At 42.4% G+C, this 22,101-nt stretch overlaps 1 protein-coding gene across 1 annotated transcript in view; it reads right to left on the reverse strand.

Moving 5' to 3' along the window:
- Positions 1-21,029, reverse strand: part of smad10a (SMAD family member 10a) — a 45,985-nt gene extending 24,956 nt beyond the window's left edge. Inside the window, exons 1-2 of the mRNA XM_060904573.1 lie at positions 20,962-21,029; positions 11,831-12,071 (exon numbers count right to left, since the gene is read on the reverse strand). Coding sequence (XP_060760556.1) covers positions 11,831-12,067 — 237 coding nt within the window. The 5' untranslated portion in view covers positions 12,068-12,071; positions 20,962-21,029. The remainder of the gene's footprint in view (positions 1-11,830; positions 12,072-20,961) is intronic.
- Positions 21,030-22,101: the final 1,072 nt, after the last annotated feature.

Here is a 22,101-nt window from a genome sequence, read left to right on the forward strand (position 1 = left end):
AAATAAAAATGTATATTTTACAATATATCACATTTACACTGTACTTAATGCCTTCACACAGTATATGTAACTGTATTACATAACGATAAGATTTTATTCTATCCACATTCACTGGATGTGAGCAATCGCGTGCTCTGATTGGCTACTCTACTACTAAAATAGATCATATACCGTGAGTAGAAAAAAACAAAATGGTTTGATTTACACTACCGTTCAAAAGTTTGGGGTCACTCTGAAATGTCCTTATTTTTGAAAGAAAAGCACTGTTCTTTTCAATGAAGATCACTTTAAACTAATCAGAAATCCACTCTATACATTGCTAATGTGGTAAATGACTATTCTAGCTGCAAATGTGTGGTTTTTGGTGCAATATCTCCATAGGTGTATAGAGGCCCATTTCCAGCAACTCTCACTCCAGTGTTCTAATGGTACAATGTGTTTGCTCATTGCCTCAGAAGGCTAATGGATGATTAGAAAACCCTTGTACAATCATGTTAGCACAGCTGAAAACAGTTTAGCTCTTTAGAGAAGCTATAAAACTGACCTTCCTTTGAGCAGATTGAGTTTCTGGAGCATCACATTTGTGGGGTCGATTAAATGCTCAAAATGGCCAGAAAAATATCTCGACTATATTTTCTATTCATTTTACAACTTATGGTGGGAAATAAAAGTGTGACTTTTCATGCAAAACACAAAATTGTCTGGGTGACCCCAAACTTTTGAACGGTAGTGTATAAGCTTTGCCATAGCAATATATATATATATGGGCGGCACGGTGGTGTAGTGGTTAGCGCTGTCGCCTCACAGCAAGAAGGTCCGGGTTCGAGCCCCGTGGCCGGCGAGGGCCTTTCTGTGCGGAGTTTGCATGTTCTCCCCGTGTCCGCGTGGGTTTCCTCCGGGTGCTCCGGTTTCCCCCACAGTCCAAAGACATGCAGGTTAGGTTAACTGGTGACTCTAAATTGACCGTAGGTGTGAATGTGAGTGTGAATGGTTGTCTGTGTCTATGTGTCAGCCCTGTGATGACCTGGCGACTTGTCCAGGGTGTACCCCGCCTTTCGCCCGTAGTCAGCTGGGATAGGCTCCAGCTTGCCTGCGACCCTGTAGAAGGATAAAGCGGCTAGAGATAATGAGATGATATATATATATATATATATATATACACACACACACACACACACACATTATGGCTGGGGAACCACTACAGCTTGCGCCAATTACAGTGTAATTGACCCCATTATACCAAATCTGCATGTCTTTGAACTGTGAGGGAAACCGGAGCAAACCCACGCAGACAACATGCAAACTCCACACAGAAAGGCTCCTGTCAGCCACGAGGTTCGAACCCGGAACCTTCTTGCTGTGAGGCGACAGTGATAACCACTACACCACCGTGCCTCCAAATGGTGGCGTGCGTTGCTGAACCAACCGAGGCCGAAATAAAAACTCTACTCGAAAACAAAACATCAAAAAATAAAAAAAAGCGCAACAAAATATGGAATGAAAGTATTTGATGGTAAGAATGTATCTTTTTTATTTTTCAAGAATTATCTCATCTCATCTCATTATCTCTAGCCGCTTTATCCTTCTACAGGGTCGCAGGCGAGCTGGAGCCTATCCCAGCTGACTACGGGCGAAAGGCGGGGTACACCCTGGACAAGTCGCCAGGTCATCACAGGGCTGACACATAGACACAGACAACCATTCACACTCACATTCACACCTACGCTCAATTTAGAGTCACCAGTTAACCTAACCTGCATGTCTTTGGACTGTGGGGGAAACCGGAGCACCCGGAGGAAACCCACGCGGACACGGGGAGAACATGTAAACTCCGCACAGAAAGGCCCTCGCCGGCCCCGGGGCTCGAACCCAGGACCTTCTTGCTGTGAGGCGACAGCGCTAACCACTACACCACCGTGCCGCCTTTCAAGAATTATTATTATTATTATTGCATTTTTCACAAATTGCTCCTGTCATTAAACAACAGTTATTCCACTCACTCTCGTCGTACGTGGCTTATAGCCGATCAGCTCATGTACGACTCGATTTCGTGGAGTAACTGTTCAATATATTCTATTATACTGCCAATATTTTGCTTCACACATATATTATACAATATGTTCATGGACATTTTCGACTGGGTGCCAATACTTCTGGAGTTTATTCTACGTCCCCGCAACCATATATGGACTCACATTCATATATATGCCTTATATGGATTATAAAGCATCCAGAATGTTCTCTCCGTCCCTGTTCTCTTTCTCGGTTTGCTTTTATTTAACGTCTCTCTCTTCAAACCCTCTCTCCCTCTTTCACTTCATTCATCTCCTCTTTCACACTGTGAAGAAAGGTCGCCCGAGGTGAGGCACGATGTCTTCAGTCAGGAAGGAACTCTGGATGCCGAGAGAACATGGACGCCCACACGCCCATATGCACGCGCCAGATTGCTTTTGTGTCGTCTGAATAGCATCACACCTTCATCACATGGCAAAATAATAGATGGCATTAAGTTAGCCCCATGTCCTTCCTGGATTTCAGACAAAACAGCCCTCATGGCCTCGCCATTTCTCCATCTCTCTCCGTCTCGCTCTCAACATCCCTCGATCTCTTTGTCTCCCAGGCATAAGATAATCTTCCACTCTGTCTCTCTCTCTATCTCGCTGATGTTATACCTCACGCTGTAATCAAGCCGGACATCGAACTTCTTAATCAAATGTAATCACACGACAGTTCTGCTCTTAATCACCTGGTTGCCATGGCTACTGTTGGCAAGGGATACCAGGGAGTTAATAAGTGCCGGCAAGTTCTTGAAACATATCTCTGAAATGGACGAGCTTTCAGCTTTACCCATGATTACTGACTGCTACAAGACATCACAGTAAGCAGCACACACACAAATATGATGACTGATCTGTGACAGATGAACAAAAAGCCTTTGGAATCAATGCTGTCATTCAGAAAGCCTCAAAGAACCCACATATCTATACAGCTATACAGAACAGGACTAAAGTGTCCTAAAGAGGGGCAATTCCATGTAAATGTCAACCTCACCATGCAACATGTAATACATCAAAACCACTCCCAGAGATATCACCTAGGCAATAAACAAATAAATACATAGCTACATAAATAAATATTTTGATCACCTAATATGTCACTTTCTTTCTTACAATGTAAAACCCAAGCTAAAATCAACTTTGATCATGTACAATTCTATATTATTGCCACAAGCCACAGAAATGTATGCTAAAATCCACAAAACAGCAAAACAACAGCCATCCTAAATATTATTTAAGAACTTTGATAGTTTTAGCTGATATTTAGAGAGTTTTTCAAAGGGTTATGGTGGTTAAATTGCTGATTTTCTAAACATATGCCATGTCTATTTCAGACGCGTCACATCCATAACGGAATTTCGTCACATCCATAACGCTGACTTTTCCTTCCGAAACTCTGCATGAAATACAAAATATTTTAAACAAAGATTTTTTAATATTCACCTTGGACCCCTCTATCAAATGGATATCTCCATTTCGACATTAGGTTTACAATTTCACAGAGTTTGATAAAAATGTACAGTCACCAGTGGTGTAGTGGAGATTTTTAAAGTGGGGGTACGCGATTCGTGACGTCATCGATTTGATATCATGTCAGAAGCGGTAGCCTTTGTTTGGTCGCCTATGCTTGGTATGAATGATTTGTATAAATGTTACGTTCTTTTAACAACACAAGAAGACACTTTTTTTCAGACATTTTTATGTGTGCAATTTTCATTCGTGTTTGTCAGTACAGCCCAACTGTTATGGCGAAAAGCCGCGGTTTATTTTGTCTCCAATAAATATGCCGAAATGGCTAAAGAGGTACAAATTCGCCTTCTCCTTCCGAATGCATCGTCGTAGACAGCACCACTCTGCTGCTGGAACTCAACATAAACCTTGCATAGGTTTAACATGGACTATCAGGCGTGAAGCCAAAATATTGGAAATTATGGTACACAAACACCTTTGTTCATGTTCGATTCATGTTCATTTGAGCCGAGCTGCATTCGGAATTCGATATTTTTACTAGCCTACTTACTGCCGTGGCAACAGCTACAGCATGTGTCCAGAAGTTCAAAAAAAGTCACGTCACTCACTCACATCGCATACAAACCAGCAATGGGCTGAAATTTATTATAAAAGGCACCAATCGAATAAATCAAGCATTTAGTCTGGCGCGATTGAGGCACCTGCGTATACAAAATACATGACATGCAGCCATTAAAATGGCGGAGTCAACCGTTTACATAATTATAATATCTCGGCTGCATTTAGAATGCATTCTACTTTGCGTCGCTACATTTTACGTAACGTTCGATTGGGGGGGGGCATTGATGATGAGCACAAAGGCACGTGTCACTTACTGTAGAGCGTATAAACTCAGGCCATTGAATGACAGTTGCTTTTTTTTTTAATCTCACCTCGGGAGAAGTGGGTGGAAGGTGTACCCCCGCGTACCACGCCCACTACACCCCTGACAGTCACCCAAGAAAAGTGATACTTTTTCTGTCACATCCATAACGCATCTTTTATTTGGCATTTTCTGGCATGCCCTAGATGTACTATGGGAATTGTTCTTGTTCTATCACTTCTCCAGTATGGTACAGCCTTAAAGTGCCATTCCACCATTGGATGTATTCTTTGGCATAAAATACAATATATTTTGACAACATACAGTTAAGGTCAAAATTATTAGCCCCCATGAAATTTTGGAACATTACGATAAAATTCTCCCCAAAATTTTAACATTGATGTAATTTTAAAATATCAACCATGTACAAGTGTTATTCCATAGTACCTGGTGCATTTTGGAATGTAAGATTAATATTTAAGTATCCTTAATCTCAAATGTAGTGAAAAATGGGGTGGTCAAAATTATTAGCCCCCATGCAATTTTCTTGCTTTTAAAACACACACGACCAGCCTGTCAGCTTTCAAGCCACACCTGTGCAGTGAATTAGCTCCCAGACAACACCTGAACATCCAATCAGTATTGATTCAATACTTCAATAATTCAATAGTCCCCTTCAGGGACTCGAAGGAACAGGCCTAGAGGCAGTTGAACACATTTCTGAGAGGGGTCTGCCTTTAAAGCCATACCGAAGACAAAAGAAATCACTGTGGAACTCAGAAAGAAAATAGTTGAGACCCATACCAAGGGGGAAGGCTATACTGTCATTTCTAGACACTTCACAGTCTCTAGAACAGCAGTGCAATGCATCATTGCAAAGTACAAGGAGTTCCATTTTGTGCGTAACAAACCTGGATGTGGACGAAAATGCAAATTATCTCAATCCCAAGAGAGAAAAATCATGAAGGATGTTGGCAAGAATCCCCACACATCCACCAAAATGATTGTTGCTGACCTTGCCTCTTCTGGGGTTGAGATCTCGAGGAAGACAGTAGCAAGGGTTCTTCATCGTGGAGGGCTCTGAGGTCATCGCCCAAGAAAAACCTCATTACTCCAAAAGCGGCATCTCAAAGCCAGACTGAACTTTGCTCATGCACATTTGAAAGTTAAAGATGAGTTTTGGAAGTCTGTCCTTTGGTCTGATGAGGCTAAACTGGAGCTGTTTGGGCACATGGATGTTGCCTTTGTTTGGCGAAAGAAGGGTGAGGCCTACAACCCCAAAAATACAGTTCCCACAGTGAAACATGGTGGTGGGAGCATCATGTTATGGGGCTGTTTTACTGCCTCAGGCACAGGGAGCCTTGTTTGGGTGCATGGGATCATGAAAAAGGAAGATTATGTTGACATTTTGAGGGACAACATCAAGACATCTGCTCTTAGTCTAGGCTTAGGTCACCGCTGGGTCTTTCAGCATGATAATGACCCAAAGCACACATCAAAAGTGGTCCAAAACTTCCTAAAGGACACCAAAATCAAGGTCCTGGAGTGGCTTGCACAGAACCCAGACCTCAATCTCATTGAGAATCTATGGCACATGCTCAAAACAAAAGTCCATGCCCAAAAAGCATGCAATTTGGATCAGCTGGAGCTCTTTGCCAAGGAGGAATGGGCCAAAATACCTACAGAGACATGTGCCAACCTTGTAAAGGACGATCCAAAGAGGTTGATGTCAGTTGTGGCACAGAAAGGGTACACTATTGACTATTGATTGTCGGGGCTAATAATTTTGATCATGTAATTTTTCTGTTTTCTTGTTACAAGTCAGAGCATGAATAAAATATAATCATCAAACTTGGTGGCCATTTTGTCTTTTCTCTTTTGGAATCATATAAACTATACAGATTTTTGGAAATTGTCATTTTCATGGATAAACAAAGGGTTATGTCTGATTTCACAAAGGGGGCTAATAATTTTGACCTTAACTGTATATAAATGGTATCACTAGATAGAGAAATCTTTTAGCTTCAAAATGATATAGCAAACATAATTTTTTGACAACGACAAGTATATTAATTTTGCGACCAAAGTCACCTACCCTTTTAAGTTCCGCACGTGATGTCATCGGCAGGTTCCCCTTCTTGTGTACCACGTGACGTGTGACGTGGCACATATTATCAGCAATGGCGGATAGAACGCGATAAAAATAATACCAATAAATCTAGCTAATACCAATAAATCTAGCTAACTGAAAGATTAACTCAAAATTTTTCGCAATTTTTTTGGCCCCCATATACGAGGAGAAATGACTCTCTCACTTTGGGGGTTTCCTGGTCTAAAAATAGACCGACACGTGGTACACAAGAAGGGTAACCTGCCGATGACATCACGTTTCACTACCGCGCGGAAATTAAAAGGGTAGGTGACTTTGGTCGCAAAATTAATATAACTTGTCGTTGTCAAAAAATTATGTTTGATATATCATTTTGAAGCTAAAAGATTTCTCTGTCTAGTCATGTTGTCATAAAATATATTGTATTTTATGCCAAAGAATACATCCAATGGTGGAATGGCACTTTAAAATATGCAACACCTGTTTAAATACTGGGAGACAATAAAACATGCACTGGGTCATTTGTTGCCATTTTGAGTTCAAGTGTCACGCCCATAACGCTGGAATTGCTCAGAGACAATCAGTCCGTAGCAAATCAGAGTAACACGGTGATTCTTACAGAGGGATGGAAACTTTTTTTTTTTAAATGCACAATCCAGACCAATATTAGGTGACACTGCTCCAGTCATGTTATATCGCTGTACCAAATCAAACCTCAAGATCAGGCTATGAGATCAAATCAAACAAAATACAACCCCGATTCCAAAAACATCGGGACGCTGTGTAAACTGTGAATAAAAATAAAATGCGATAATTTGCAAATCATAGAAACCTTATAATTTTTCATTGAAAATAGTACAAAGACAACATATCAGATGTTGAAACTGAGAAGTTTTATTGCTTTTTGAAAAATATATGCTCAATTTGAATTTGATGTCAGCAACACGTTTCAAAAACGTTGGGACAGGGGCATGTTTCCCACTGTGTTGCATCACGTCTACTTTTAACAACGTTCTGTAAACATTTGGGAACTGAGGAGACCAACTGCTGTAGTCTTGAAAGAGAAATGCTGTCCCATTCTTGCCTGATATACAATTTCAGTCGCTCAACAGTTCGGGGTCTCCTTTGTCATATTTTGTGCTTCATAATACGGCAAATGTTTTAAATAGGAGACAGGTCTGGACTGTAGGCAGGCCAGTTTAGCACCTGGACTCTTTTACTATGGAGCCATGAAAGCAGTTTGGCATTGTCTTGCTGAAAGAAGGAAGGTCTTCCCTGAAAAAGAGTTTGTCTGGATGGCAGCATATTGCTCTGAAACATGTATATATCATTCAGCATTAATGATGCCTTCCCAGATGTGCAAGCTACCCACGTCATGAGCGTATACATTTCAAAAAACAATAAAATTTCTCAGTGTCAACATTTGATATGTTGTCTTTGTACTATTTTCAGTGAAATTTCGGGTTTTGCAAATCTTCACATTCTGTTTTTATTGATGTTTTACACAGTGTCCCAACTTTTTTAGGAATTGGGGTTGTACAAATACTATATGATCAAACTGCCAACAAACGTCTTTAAAGTCCTTAAAGCAGGACAGGGCTGATAAAGGTCGTAACCAAATAATCCATCAAATGAATTTAGCATCTGAGCTCCAATTTCTTCTTGACTGTAACTGAACTGAAAGACTGAACAAAAACAGCTGGCCTATGGTTTCCCACTAGGGGGCAATATAGAGCGATAAACTTAAGGTCATAACCTTAGCTACTGACCCACTGTAACGTACTAATGATATGCAACTCTTTATTAGCCAGATCAAACAATCGAGAAAGGCTAGGAGGGTTTTTTTTTCTTGTGATCTCAACATAACAAAACTTATTCTCTTCAGATAGCAGCTTGTTTTTCTCTTGATGTCGAAATGCATGATGAGGTCCACATGCTGTATGCTGTAGGTGAATGTATCCGTTTTCACTTCATTCAGGGATGGGCAGGAGAGGAAATAGCTGGTGCAGGGGTCACATTGCTGTCTCACAGCTCCAGGGTCCTGGGTTCGATCCTGTTTGGGTGACTGCGGAGTGACTGAGTGGAGTCCAACTTTATTTGGGGATCAATAAAATACATCCTTCCATCTATTCATCTAGCTAGCTAGCTAGCTATATATCTATCTAGATGGATGAATGGAAGGATGGAAGGATGGATGTTAGCTAGCTAAATACTAGCTATAGATAGATAGACTGCCAGATCAAACCACAACAATGGAGCAAATCAAACTACCAGATCAGCCATTATTATTAGCTCATCTGGCCAACAGGTGATGAGTTTATGCCCTCGTGTGTTGTCCGTCCGGCGTCGTCCACATTTCACGAAAATCGCTTCTTCTCTCTCAGTTCTTCACCGATTTTTATTCTTTTTGGTAGGAAGGTAGGTCTGCCTAGGGTGCATATGGCTTCTAGGCAAATTTGCATGATTTCAATTAATAATGAAGACATGGAGTAATTAATCAATCCCTAACGAGCAGTTTCCACACAAATCGGTTCTTCTCCCTCAATTCTTCACCGATTTTGATTCTTTCTGGCATGAAGGTAGGGGGACCTAGGGTGCATAGAACTTCTACCCAGATTTGCTTCATTACAATTATTAATGAAGTTATGCACTAATTAAGTAAGGCCTTAATGAGCAGTTCAACAAACATCGCTTCTTCTTGGTCAATTCCTCGCCGTTTTGGATTCTTTCTGGTAAATAGGTCGGTATTCCTAGGGTGGATATCGCTTCTATATATAGCTTGTATATAGTGGATATAGCTTGCAACATTTATTGCGCAAGGAAGGTGGCTCACTTTAGAGCGTTCCTTCTGGACTAGACGGGGCCGGAGTGAGCTACGCCGTCATTGACGGTCTCGTTTTAAAAATCCAGTCGACTTTCTTGATCAAATGATCACGACCACTACAACACCCCACCAAACTACCAGACCAAACAAACATCAAATTACAATAAAGCGCATAGTAAAAACAGCGATTATATCCCCAGTCATTCAATCAAACTGTCATAATTCTAGCAGCTTAAAAAAGCAAATATCATGAAAAAGCAGTCTTGTGTCAAGGTTCAGGAAAGGAATCAATTTAAAGCAACAAAGCAAACCAAAAATAGCTCCCACACACAGCAGACTACCTCAGGAGTGCGCAAGTGCAGTGTTGGAGAGTGCTGGAGAGCCAGACCCTGGTACAGTTCGGTGATTGCCCAGCTTAAACACAATTGCTAAACCTGCTAATGAAGTGCTAAGTTAAATGAGGTGTCTCTTAGCAGAGCAACTGCCAGATCGTGCTGGACTCCATCCCTCCAGGACTGCAGATGTGCACCTCTAACCTATTCAGTCTGAGTCATCCTGAAACAAATCACATCCTCTGCTCCTGCACACACTTCATCATGCATTACACATTCTATTGTTCAGTCTGTCCTGTGCAACATGATATACTGTATTGGGTTGTGTGCCTTTTTTTTTTTTTTTTTAAATCAGGATCTGTATCCAGCGCCCACACGCATGCATGCGACTCTGCAAAATGGCCAAAAATGTCACAGAATCTTAAATAAACAATCACTATTATTTGTCAGTTACCCACCTGGCTTTAAGATTTAAGATAACAGCAATATAGTTGAGACTAACTGATTTAAAGGTGACATAATTATACCACTTTTCACAAGCTGATACAGTTCCCTGACATCTTAATGAAATGTCTGTGACATGCTTTGACGAAAATACACTACCGTTCAAAAGTTTGGGGTCACCCAGACAATTTTGTGTTTTCCATGAAAACTCACACTTTTATTTCCCACCATAAGTTGTAAAATGAATAGAAAATATAGTCAAGACATTTTTCTGGCCATTTTGAGCATTTAATCGACCCCACAAATGTGATGCTCCAGAAACTCAATCTGCTCAAAGGAAGGTCAGTTTTATAGCTTCTCTAAAGAGCTCAACTGTTTTCAGCTGTGCTAACATGATTGTACAAGGGTTTTCTAATCATCCATTAGCCTTCTGAGGCAATGAGCAAACACATTGTACCATTAGAACACTGGAGTGAGAGTTGCTGGAAATGGGCCTCTATACACCTATGGAGATATTGCACCAAAAACCAGACATTTGCAGCTAGAATAGTCATTTACCACATTAGCAATGTATAGAGTGGATTTCTGATTAGTTTAAAGTGAGCTTCAGTGAAAAGAACAGTGCTTTTCTTTCAAAAATAAGGACATTTCAAAGTGACCCCAAACTTTTGAACGGTAGTGTACCTCAAGGATAAAACACCACAGCTCCTTTCTCACCCTGTTCAAAGCGGCTGATTTCAGGAACGGCCTGGTCCTTTAAACGATAATGAGCCACTGCTCACCTCACCCCACCCCACCCTCTTCCGCCAGCCAATCAGGTAGCACTTTCCTCGTGAATATTCATTCAGAAGGTCAGTTCTCAAAATATTCAACTGAGAAGGCAGGATTATTCTAATCTAACCACCTCCCCTTGTGACACATAAAGGGGAGCTGAATCTGAACAGCTTGTTGTTGAAGCTCATGTTTTCTGAAATAAGCAGAAGAAAAGGAACTGACTGGGTGTTTTATTTCAGAATTTGTGGGTTGGTAGGCTCCAGATACCCAAATGTATTTGCACAAGGTTTTTATTTTCCATGAAAAACAAAAACCCTGCCTAACATACGAAAATTATAATCATATCCGTTCAGAAGGCCACATTTTTCAACTTGATGAACAGAATTATGGGATTGTCTACTGTAGGAAGGATACTCCAAAGTAAAACAGCTCATCTGCCTCCTAAAAGGAAGTTTTTTGTTTTTTTTAACACAGGGAGTACAAGTACTGTCGAACCAACCAACCATGCATGGATGGATGGATAAGAGGGATGGATGGATAAGCAGTATGGATGGATGGATAAGAGGTAAGGATGGATGGATGGATGGATGGATGGATGGATGGATGGATGGATGGATGAGTGTTATGGACTGACGGACGGATGGGTGAGCAGTATGGATGGATGGATAAACGGTATGCATGGATGGACGGACAACCTGTAATCTCCTCCATCCTGAAGACTTTCCCGTGTCTGAAAGCACTGACACTGGAGACTTGATCCAAAAACACTGAATAAACATCTCCTCACAACATCTTAATCCGTTTATGCAAAGTTTCCATCAAACAAGTGCCCGTGTAAGTTATTACTACAGAAACATTAATACAAACCGTCTGAGCTGCTATTATAGAACATTAATCTACACTTTCTAACCAATCCCAGCAGAGAATTCAGTCAGCCTACACACACGTGCGCCTCACCTGCAATCTTCCGTCGAGCGTCCTCTGGATGGTGACACACTTGCTGGGGTGGACGCCGTTGGTGGTGATGGCCGTGATGAGCGAGTCCAGCTCATCCTTCTTCTCCTTCAGTTTCTTGACGAGGCTCTCGATGGCCCTCTTGGCGAAGCCTTCATTCTCACCACCTTGTCTGTGGCACATGAGGCTATGCACGATGCTGAGGCAGGCATCGTTACTGCTGGGGGGGTTCACCGACATTCTGCTGCTCACACACACACACACACACACACACACACACACACACAAGAATACAGAGGTTACAACACCCACATACACATGTACACCCACACTAGACCTGTGGTGATATTTTGTAATTATGATATAAAAGCTTTTATCTTTTACACTATTTTGACCTATTTATACAGTATTATTTTAATCTGTTCTCGCTGACCTGATGGATGGATGGATGGATGGATGGATGGATGGATGGATGGATGGATTGTTTTATTTCAGAGTTTGTGGGTTGGTAGGCTCCAGATACCCAAATGTATGTGCACAAGGGTTTTGTGCACATACATTTGGATGGATAAGGGGTATGGATGGATGGATGGATGGATGGATGGATGGATGGATGGATGGATAAAGTGTATGGATGGATGGATGGATGGATGGATGGATGGATGGATGGATAAAGGGTATGCATGGATGGATGGATGGATGGATGGATGGATGGATGGGACAGATGGATGGGTGGATGAACATGATGGATGGATGGATGGATGGATGGATGGATGGATGGATGGATGGATGGATGGATGGATAAGAAGTAAGGATGGATGGATGGCTGGATGGATAAGAAGTAAGGATGGATGGATGATATGGATAAATGGTATGGCTGGATAAGAAGTAAGGATGGATGGATGGATGGATGGATGGATATGGATAAATGGGATGGATGGATATGGATAAATATATGGATGGATGGATATGGATAAATGTATGGATGGATGGATGAGCGTTATGGACTGATGGATGAATGGATAAGAGGTATGGATGGATGAGCGTTATGGACTGATGGATGGATGGATGATGGATGGATGAGCAGTATGGATGGATGGATAAATGGTATGCATGGATGGATGGATGGAAGGATGGATAAGAGTTATGGATGGATGGATGGATGGATGGATGGATGGATGGATAAGCATTATGCATGCATGGATGGATGTGCAGTATGTATGGATGGATGGATAAGCGTTATGGATGGATGGGCGGTATGGATGGATAAGTGTTATGGATGGATGGCTGTATGGATGTGCAGTATGCATGTATGGATGGATAAGCATGATGGATGGATGGATGGATGGTATGGACTGATGGATGGATGGATGGATGGATGGATGGATGGATGGCATGATGGATGGATGGATGGATGGATGGATGGATGGATGGATATTGGTAGGGATAGATGGATTGATTGATGGATAGATGAATGGATGGATGCTCTTTCTCACTGACCAGTAAACCTCAGTAGCATTTGAGATTCAGAGCATGCTGATTGCGTTAAAATCCGTTATACTACGGTGCTCGTGAATTCTCCAATCTGATTAGTCAGAAGATGCTGATCTGTTTATAACAGCAGCTATGACAGCAGGTTTAAGGGACGTGTATATCAGACGCGCCACATAATCTAAGGCTAATAATTAACACAACTAAACAAAAAAAACATGTTGTTGCTACTTGATGGACTCATTTGCTTTGTGAAAGCCAATAAGGAGTAGAGTTTATTTTCATTCTCTGGGTGTTAAATTTACTTGCCTTCCAGGCAACTACAAATTAAAAACTAATAGCACAGACATGAACTGCACGTCCAGGTTATTTATTTAAGGTGGACAAACTCTGTCTCTTTGTATCGTTTATCAGTTGTCCTCTACCCTGTCCATTAACAGAAAGGGACCACTACAGGACCACCATGAGTAGAAATGATATGGGTTTTCGACCATTCTCAGGAATTCGAGAAGGAATTGTTTCCTTATTCAGTGCCTACAGTGAATACACAGAAATAATGAGACAACAAAACCACTGTACAATGGACAGAACTTTATATGCAGTTTGTATACGGTTGAAGAGAAGTTACTGAAAAATATAGGGAAACAAATAAAGATGTAATTATCGGGTCTACGTGAACGCTGGCCTTGGGCGTGATCCGTGTGTGCTGCAGAAGTCGTGTTTGTGCGGATTGCCTCTTTCATGGCTGAACAAAGATAAACTCGCAGGTATTACTGCGTTATTGCATCATGTCCATTGCAGTGAAGCAAGCAGCCGCCTGGAATAAGAGACGATTCTGTATCTAGGACTGTGGATGGAAAGACAGACCTATCAAATCATCGCATCAATCTCCATACACACCAAACTCCATCAGTTCAAAACAGCGTGCATCACGTCACAAGTAGGACGCGATCACAGCTGAGGAAATTTGTGGGTTTGTGTATCAGTAAAGTTTGATTCCGAACGTCATACTTTTTTTATTAGTGTACTACTGGGCTTAATTCGTGTCTGTCCTGTGAAAGTGAAGGAGGCGTGGCTTCAGTATCTGTGAGTATAAATAAAGTAGGTGTGGCCTCTGTGTCTGTCAATCTAAATAAAATACGGTAGGTGTGGCCTCTGTGTTTGTTAGTCTAAATAAAGTAGGTGTGGCCTCTATGTCTGCCAGTCTAAATAAAGCAGGTGCGGCCACTGTCTCATTCTAAATAAAATAGGTGTGGCCTCTGTCTCTGTCCTGCAAAAGTGAAGGAGGCGTGGCCTATAAGTCTGTCATTCTATATAAAGTAGGTGTGGACTCAGTGTCTGTCAGTCTAAATAAAGTAGGTGTGGCCTCTGTGCCTGTCCTGTAAAAGTGAAGGAGGTGTGGCCTATATGTCTGTCATTCTATATAAAGTAGGTGTGGCTTCAGTGTCTGTTAGTCTATATAAAGTAGGTGTGGCCACTGTGTCTGTGATTCTAAATAAAGTAGGTGTGGCCTCTGTCTCTGTCCTGCAAAAGTGAAGGAGGCATGGCCTATAAGTCTGTCAGTCTAAATAAAGTAGGTGTGGCCTCTATGTCTGCCAGTCTAAATAAAGTAGGTGCAGCCACTGTGTCATTCTAAATAAAATAGGTGTGGCCTCTGTCTCTGTCCTGCAAAAGTGAAGGAGGCGTGGCCTATAAGTCTTTCAGTCTAAATAAAGTAGGTGTGGCCACTGTGTGTCATTCTAAATAAAGTAGGTGTGGCCTCTGTCTCTGTCCTGTAAAAGTGAAGGAGGCACAGCCTGTGTCTGCCAGCCTAAATAAAGGAGGTGTGGCCTCTGGGTGTGTCAGTCTAACTAAAGTAGGTGTGGCCTCTCTGTCTGTCAGTCTAAATAAAGTAGGTGTGGCCTCTGTGTCTGTCCTGTAAAAGTGAAGGAGGCGTGGCCTATATGTCTGTCATTCTATATAAAGTAGGTGTGGCTTCAGTGTCTGTTAGTCTATATAAAGTAGGTGTGGCCACTGTGTCTGTCATTCTAAATAAAGTAGGCGTGGCCTCTGTCTGTCCTGCAAAAGTGAAGGAGGCGTGGCCTATAAGTCTTTCAGTCTAAATAAAGTAGGTGTGGCCACTGTGTGTCATTCTAAATAAAGTAGGTGTGGCCTCTGTCTCTGTCCTGTAAAAGTGAAGGAGGCACAGCCTGTGTCTGCCAGCCTAAATAAAGGAGGTGTGGCCTCTGGGTCTGTCAGGCTAACTAAAGTAGGTGTGGCCTCTCTGTCTGTCAGTCTAAATAAAGTAGGTGTGGCCTCTGTGTCTATCATGTAAAAGTGAAGGAGGCGTGGCCTGTATGTCTGTCATTCTATATAAAGTAGGTGTTGCTTCAGTGTCCGTCAGTCTAAATAAAGTAGGTGTGGCCTCTATGTCTGCCAGTCTAAATAAAGTAGGTGTGGCCTCTGTCTCTGTCCTGCAAAAGTGAAGGAGGTGTGGCCTATAAGTCTGTCAGTCTAAATGAAGTAGGTGTGGCATCTGTGTTTGCCAGTCTAACTAAAGTAGGTGTGGCCTCTGTCTCTGTCCTGCAAAAGTGAAGGAGGTGTGGCCTATAAGTCTGTCAGTCTAAATGAAGTAGGTGTGGCCTCAGTGTCTGTCAGTCTAAATGAAGTAGGTGTGGCATGTGTTTGCCAGTCTAACTAAAGTAGGTGTGGCCTCTGTGTCTCTAAATAAAATAGGTGTAGCCTCTGTGCCTGTTAGCCTAAATAAAGTAGGTGTGGCCTCTGTGGCTGTTAGTCACAGTGAAGGAGGCGTGGCACATGTAATGAAGAAGAATAAGGAGACATGTCCGTATTGCCTGTTACTTGTTGTAAAAGAGGTGTGGTCTGTCATTCCTTACAGCTAGCACACTGTTTTCTAATGAAAATCAAACATATATTTTAGATTTACAGTAAACACATATTTTATACATTAGGTTGTCAATCACATATAGAGACGATCGTCTCGTCCTGGACAGAGAAAGAGCTCTATCCAGAGGCGGTTCATCTCTGACCACACTTTCCCCCCAAGGAGTGCACACGTCTGGTGCTGTGTGATTAAAACTCAGTCCGGTTTGGTGTTTTCGCTTTTCATTATCTCCTCAGTTCATGAAGGGATGTGCTCAGTCAGCCATACACACACCAATTAGATTTAGACATTATTGCTCCAAGTGCTGCTTTTCACTTCATTTCTATTTTAAAAAATATTTCAATATACCGCATTAAAACTTGCTTCGTGTTGAGACTTTGAAAAGGACACTAGTTAAAGCCACTGGGTGGAAAAAAAAAAAAAAAAAAAGCTGTAAATAGCGACCATACGGAACAGCCTACGCAGTCTGGCACAGCATCCTGAATCACATCACATTCTCTGCTGCTACACACCTTAGCATGTCGACTGCCGTATGGGACTGAATAGCATCCAGTGTCTTGGACCAGATGCAGTAAGGTTTCTCATTTCGAACACAATGATCTTTCTGGAGTCAGACAGCCAGATTCCTCCAAACTACCACAAATTCTGACATCATTTCACTCGACACCATTTCTTGTTTTATTTTATTCCATATGATAAATAATCATCCGTCTCAAGCTGAAGATTGTCTTACCTTACCTCGATTAACCTCAATCATCAGATAGAACTGTACTAAATTGGCTCATATCAGAAAAACCGAATTGCACTCATCCATCCAGGCTTCATCCATGAACTGACTGGACGGCTTGAAAGAAAACGCCACCTTGAAACACTAATTATTAAACATCCTTATATTGAAATGTTTGTGTTTGTGATGTTTAGTGAGCCTGGTGCTAATTAGTTAGCTGGTGCTGTATTTTCGGTATTTCTGTGAGACGTTAGCCGTCGTGTGGCGTGCTGACCTCACAAAAAGACATTGTTGTTGCTAGTGTGGTTGCAATGGCATTGAATTTTCAACACCAGAAAACTTTCAGCGTAAAGTGATAAAGTGATTTTAAAAAATCCATAAAAATGTCACTGTTAGCTCCTGGATAGAGATTAGTGATCCACAAGATGACGAGCGTCAAGGCGCTGACGGTGAAGCTGATATGTTTGAGCAGAGAGTACAGATGAGGAGGTGATAGAGCTGGAAAATGTGGATTAATTACAATTTGCAGCACTTCAGATACACTTCTTCTCTCCTCTGCTGACATCATCTTCATCATCATCATCTGGGAGTCCTTCATGATGAATCACTAAAGTCTACCAGGACATTAATGAGTGTCCATGTTCTTGCCAATGCCACATAGAGTGGTGCTTGAAAGTTTGGGAACCCTTTAGAATTTTCTATATTTCTGCATAAATATGACCTAAAACATCATCAGATTTTCACACAAGTCCTAAAAGTAGATAAAGAGAACCCAGTTAAACAAATGAGACAAAAATATTATATGTGGTCATTTATTTACTGCGACACTCTGGTGTAAAACGAGTTAAAGAGCTTGAATGACATTGAATTACTCTAATAATCTCTGCCCACCACATGCACATTTCACATGACCCCAAAGATCTACAACCCCGATTCCAAAAAAGTTGGGACAAAGTACAAATTGTACATAAAAACGGAATGCAATGATGTGGAAGTTTCAAAATTCCATATTTTATTCAGAATAGAACAAAGATGACATATCAAATGTTTAAACTGAGAAAATGTATCATTTAAAGAGAAAAATTAGGTGATTTTTAAATTTCATGACAACAACACATCTCAAAAAAGTTGGGACAAGGCCATGTTTCCCACTGTGAGACATCCCCTTTTCTCTTTACAACAGTCTGTAAACGTCTGGGGACTGAGGAGACAAGTTGCTCAAGTTTAGGGAGAGGAATGTTAACCCATTCTTGTCTAATGTAGGATTCTAGTTGCTCAACTGTCTTAGGTCTTTTTTGTCGTATCTTCCGTTTTATGATGCGCCAAATGTTTTCTATGGGTGAAAGATCTGGACTGCAGGCTGGCCAGTTTAGTACCCGGACCCTTCTTCTACGCAGCCATGATGCTGTAATTGATGCAGTGTGTGGTTTGGCATTGTCTTGTTGGAAAATGCAAGGTCTTCCCTGAAAGAGGCGTTGTCTGGATGGGAGCATATGTTGCTCTAGAACCTGGAGATACTTTTCAGCATTGATGGTGTCTTTCCAGATGTGTAAGCTGCCCATGCCACACGCACTAATGCAACCACATACCATCAGAGATGCAGGCTTCTGAACTGAGCGCTGATAACAACTTGGGTCGTCCTTCTCCTCTTTAGTCCGAATGACATGGCGTCCCTGATTTCCATAAAGAACTTCAAATTTTGATTCATCTGACCACAGAACAGTTTTCCACTTTGCCACAGTCCATTTTAAATGAGCCTTGGCCCAGAGAAGACATCTGAGCTTCTGAATCGTGTTTAGATATGGCTTCTTCTTTGAACTATAGTTTTAGCTGGCAACGGCGGATGGCACGGTAAATTGTGTTCACAGATAATGTTCTCTGGAAATATTCCTGAACCCATTTTGTGATTTCCAATACAGAAACATGCCTGTATGTGATGCAGTGCCGTCTAAGGGCCCGAAGATCACGGGCACCCAGTATGGTTTTCCGGCCTTGACCCTTACGCACAGAGATTCTTCCAGATTCTCTGAATCTTTTGATGATATTATGCACTGTAGATGGTGATATGTTCAAACTCTTTGCAATTTTACACTGTCGAACTCCTTTCTGATATTGCTCCACTATTTGTCGGCGCAGAATTAGGGGGATTGGTGATCCTCTTCCCATCTTTACTTCTGAGAGCCGCTGCCACTCCAAGATGCTCTTTTTATACCCAGTCATGTTAATGACCTATTGCCAATTGACCTAATGAGTTGCAATTTGGTCCTCCAGCTGTTCCTTTTTTGTACCTTTAACTTTTCCAGCCTCTTATTGCCCCGTCCTAACTTTTTTGAGATGTGTTGCTGTCATGAAATTTCAAATGAGCCAATATTTGGCATGAAATTTCAAAATGTCTCACTTTCGACATTTGATATGTTGTCTATGTTCTATTGTGAATACAATATCAGTTTTTGAGATTTGTAAATTATTGCATTCCATTTTTATTTACAATTTGTACTTTGTCCCAACTTTTTTGGAATCGGGGTTGTATGCATACATACATAGAGAAGTATTACATTTTGAATATTAGAATCAAAAATGGATAATAATCCCAACTAGACAAATCAATAATAAGAATTGATTCTAATTTGTTCAGTCGTTCATAAAATTCAACTTGTTCCGGGATTCCGGACAAGCAATTTCTGTACCACTGACAATGCTATAATACTTTACCAAGCATTTTCAAAGCTGACACGATTACAGCCATAGCCTTGTTCCTCTTTTCCCGTTTGCTGTAATCAGGTGAACTAATGTCATAAAGACAGGTGGACGCTTCCCAAAGTGACACAAGTTGTGCTTCCCGGTCTGCAGTCCACGTGTGATTGTCGCAAGTCGCCATTTTGCCTTATTTACACCATGTGATCAATCCTGGCACTCCAATTGGCTGTTTAAAATTATTGTAACCAATGAGATCAGAGTAACAACGCACACAATACCGATTGTGTTGATTACGAGGAGATCGCGTCCGAAAATATCAAGACCAGTTTGATCTGAACCGAGCAACCGAGAACCGATGAAATCGGCTATGAGGTGCTCCCACACACATTTACGATTCGCAAGCGATTTAATCAGCCCGACAAAATCGTAAGCAAATCAGGAAGGTGTGCGGTGGGCTTTAGGGGACAAAGACAGAGCCTGGACTTATGGGTGGACAAGCAAGCTTGTTATCACTACTATTACTATTACTATCACTATTACAACCCCCCTCCCCCCACCACCAACACCAAAACTGCTTTATACACCCCTCCCCCCACCTCACCACCAACAACACCAAAACTGCCTTAAACCCCCTCCCCCACCTCACCACCACCAAAACTGCCTTACACCCCCCTCCCCCCACCACCACCAAAACTGCCTTACACCCCCCTCCCCCACCACCACCACCAAAGCTGCCTTACACCCCCCTCCCCCCACCACCACCACCAAAACTGCCTTACACCCCCCTCCCCCACCACCACCAAAGCTGCCTTACACCCCCCTCCCCCCACCTAACACCACCAAAACTGCCTTACACCCCTGTCTCTCTCTCTCTCTCTCTCTCTCTCTCAGGCCCCTCCCTCTAATCAGAACCTGTCGGAATGTCGGAGGTTGTGACGTCAAGTCCCACGCCTACTTAAGATGTGTTCCAAACAGAAGCACCGACTAACTAGGAGCGAGACAACCGCGCGCCGGCCGCGCCTTATATGGTGTTATGACGTCATCGAGGCCGACTGCCGTTCAAACATTTGGAGCCAGATGTGGAGTGGATGTAAAAGTCATGCAAAAACAAACAAACAAACAAAAAAACAACAAAACAAACAACAACAACAACCCATGAGCAGATGTATGAATGGTGAATGATGAATCAGGTGCATTAGGTGATGACCGGGTGGCTCTGAATGTGCACGCGCACCGGTGAGCGTGCACGCGCGCGGATGGATGGAGGCAGGTTGTAAATGTGATGTGCGGGTCCGAGCTGCGAAAACATGATGTGAATGAAGCGTGTGTACTCACACATCAGCCCGGGATAAACATCAACACAAGCAGCACAGTGAGGTAGAAATCCAAGTTTCAGCTTCCCCCCCTCCTCCACCACCACCTCCTCCTCCTCCACCTCCCCACTGTCTCATCAGCTCTCGGTCCACCCGATATGAATCTCCGAGCTTCTCTCCTCCAGCATCTCCCTCTCTCTCCCTCTCTCTCAACGATAACAACAACAAAAAAAGCGAGTCGACACGGTGCGCGTGAGCGTCTCGCCAGGCGCCAGCCAATGAGGAGGCTGCGATCTCCAGAGGGACGGCGGCCGCTCAGCCAATCAGAGAGCCGCATTTCAGGGTCTGTGCGGCGCGTCTTCATTTTTATTGACACTCCGGCGCGACTGCGTGTTTTATTAACGTGGCGCCACTGAGATTACCCCCCTCCCCCTCCCCGAAATAACCATGGACCCGCCCACTGGTCATCGTCATCATCAGCTCCGTCTCACAAAACTCTCTTCATTATTTGATGAGAAATTCGGCTGTTTTCAGTGATCCAGCTCACCAAATAAGAACCGACTCTTTCAGTGATTCAGCTCACCAAATAAGAACCGACTCTTTCAGTGATTCAGCTCACCAAATAAGAACCGACTCTTTCAGTGATCCAGCTCACCAAAGAAGAACCGACTCTTTCAGTGATCCAGCTCACCAAATAAGAACCGACTCTTTCAGTGATCCAGTTCACCAAAGAAGAACCGACTCTTTCAGTGATCCAGGTCACCAAATAAGAACCGACTCTTTCAGTGATCCAGCTCATCAAATAAGAACCGACTCTTTCAGTGATTCAGCTCACCAAATAAGAACCGACTCTTTCAGTGATCCAGCTCACCAAATAAGAACCGACTCTTTCAGTGATCCAGCTCACCAAATAAGAACCGACTCTTTCAGTGATCCAGCTCACCAAAGAAGAACCGACTCTTTCAGTGATCCAGCTCACCAAAGAAGAACCGACTCTTTCAGTGATCCAGCTCACCAAATAAGAACCGACTCTTTCAGTGATCCAGCTCACCAAAGAAGAACCGACTCTTTCAGTGATCCAGCTCACCAAAGAAGAACCGACTCTTTCAGTGATCCAGCTCACCAAATAAGAACCGACTCTTTCAGTGATCCAGTTCACCAA

The sequence above is a fragment of the Neoarius graeffei genome, chromosome 22 (genome assembly GCF_027579695.1).
Source record: "Neoarius graeffei isolate fNeoGra1 chromosome 22, fNeoGra1.pri, whole genome shotgun sequence".
Lineage (NCBI taxonomy): Eukaryota > Metazoa > Chordata > Actinopteri > Siluriformes > Ariidae > Neoarius > Neoarius graeffei.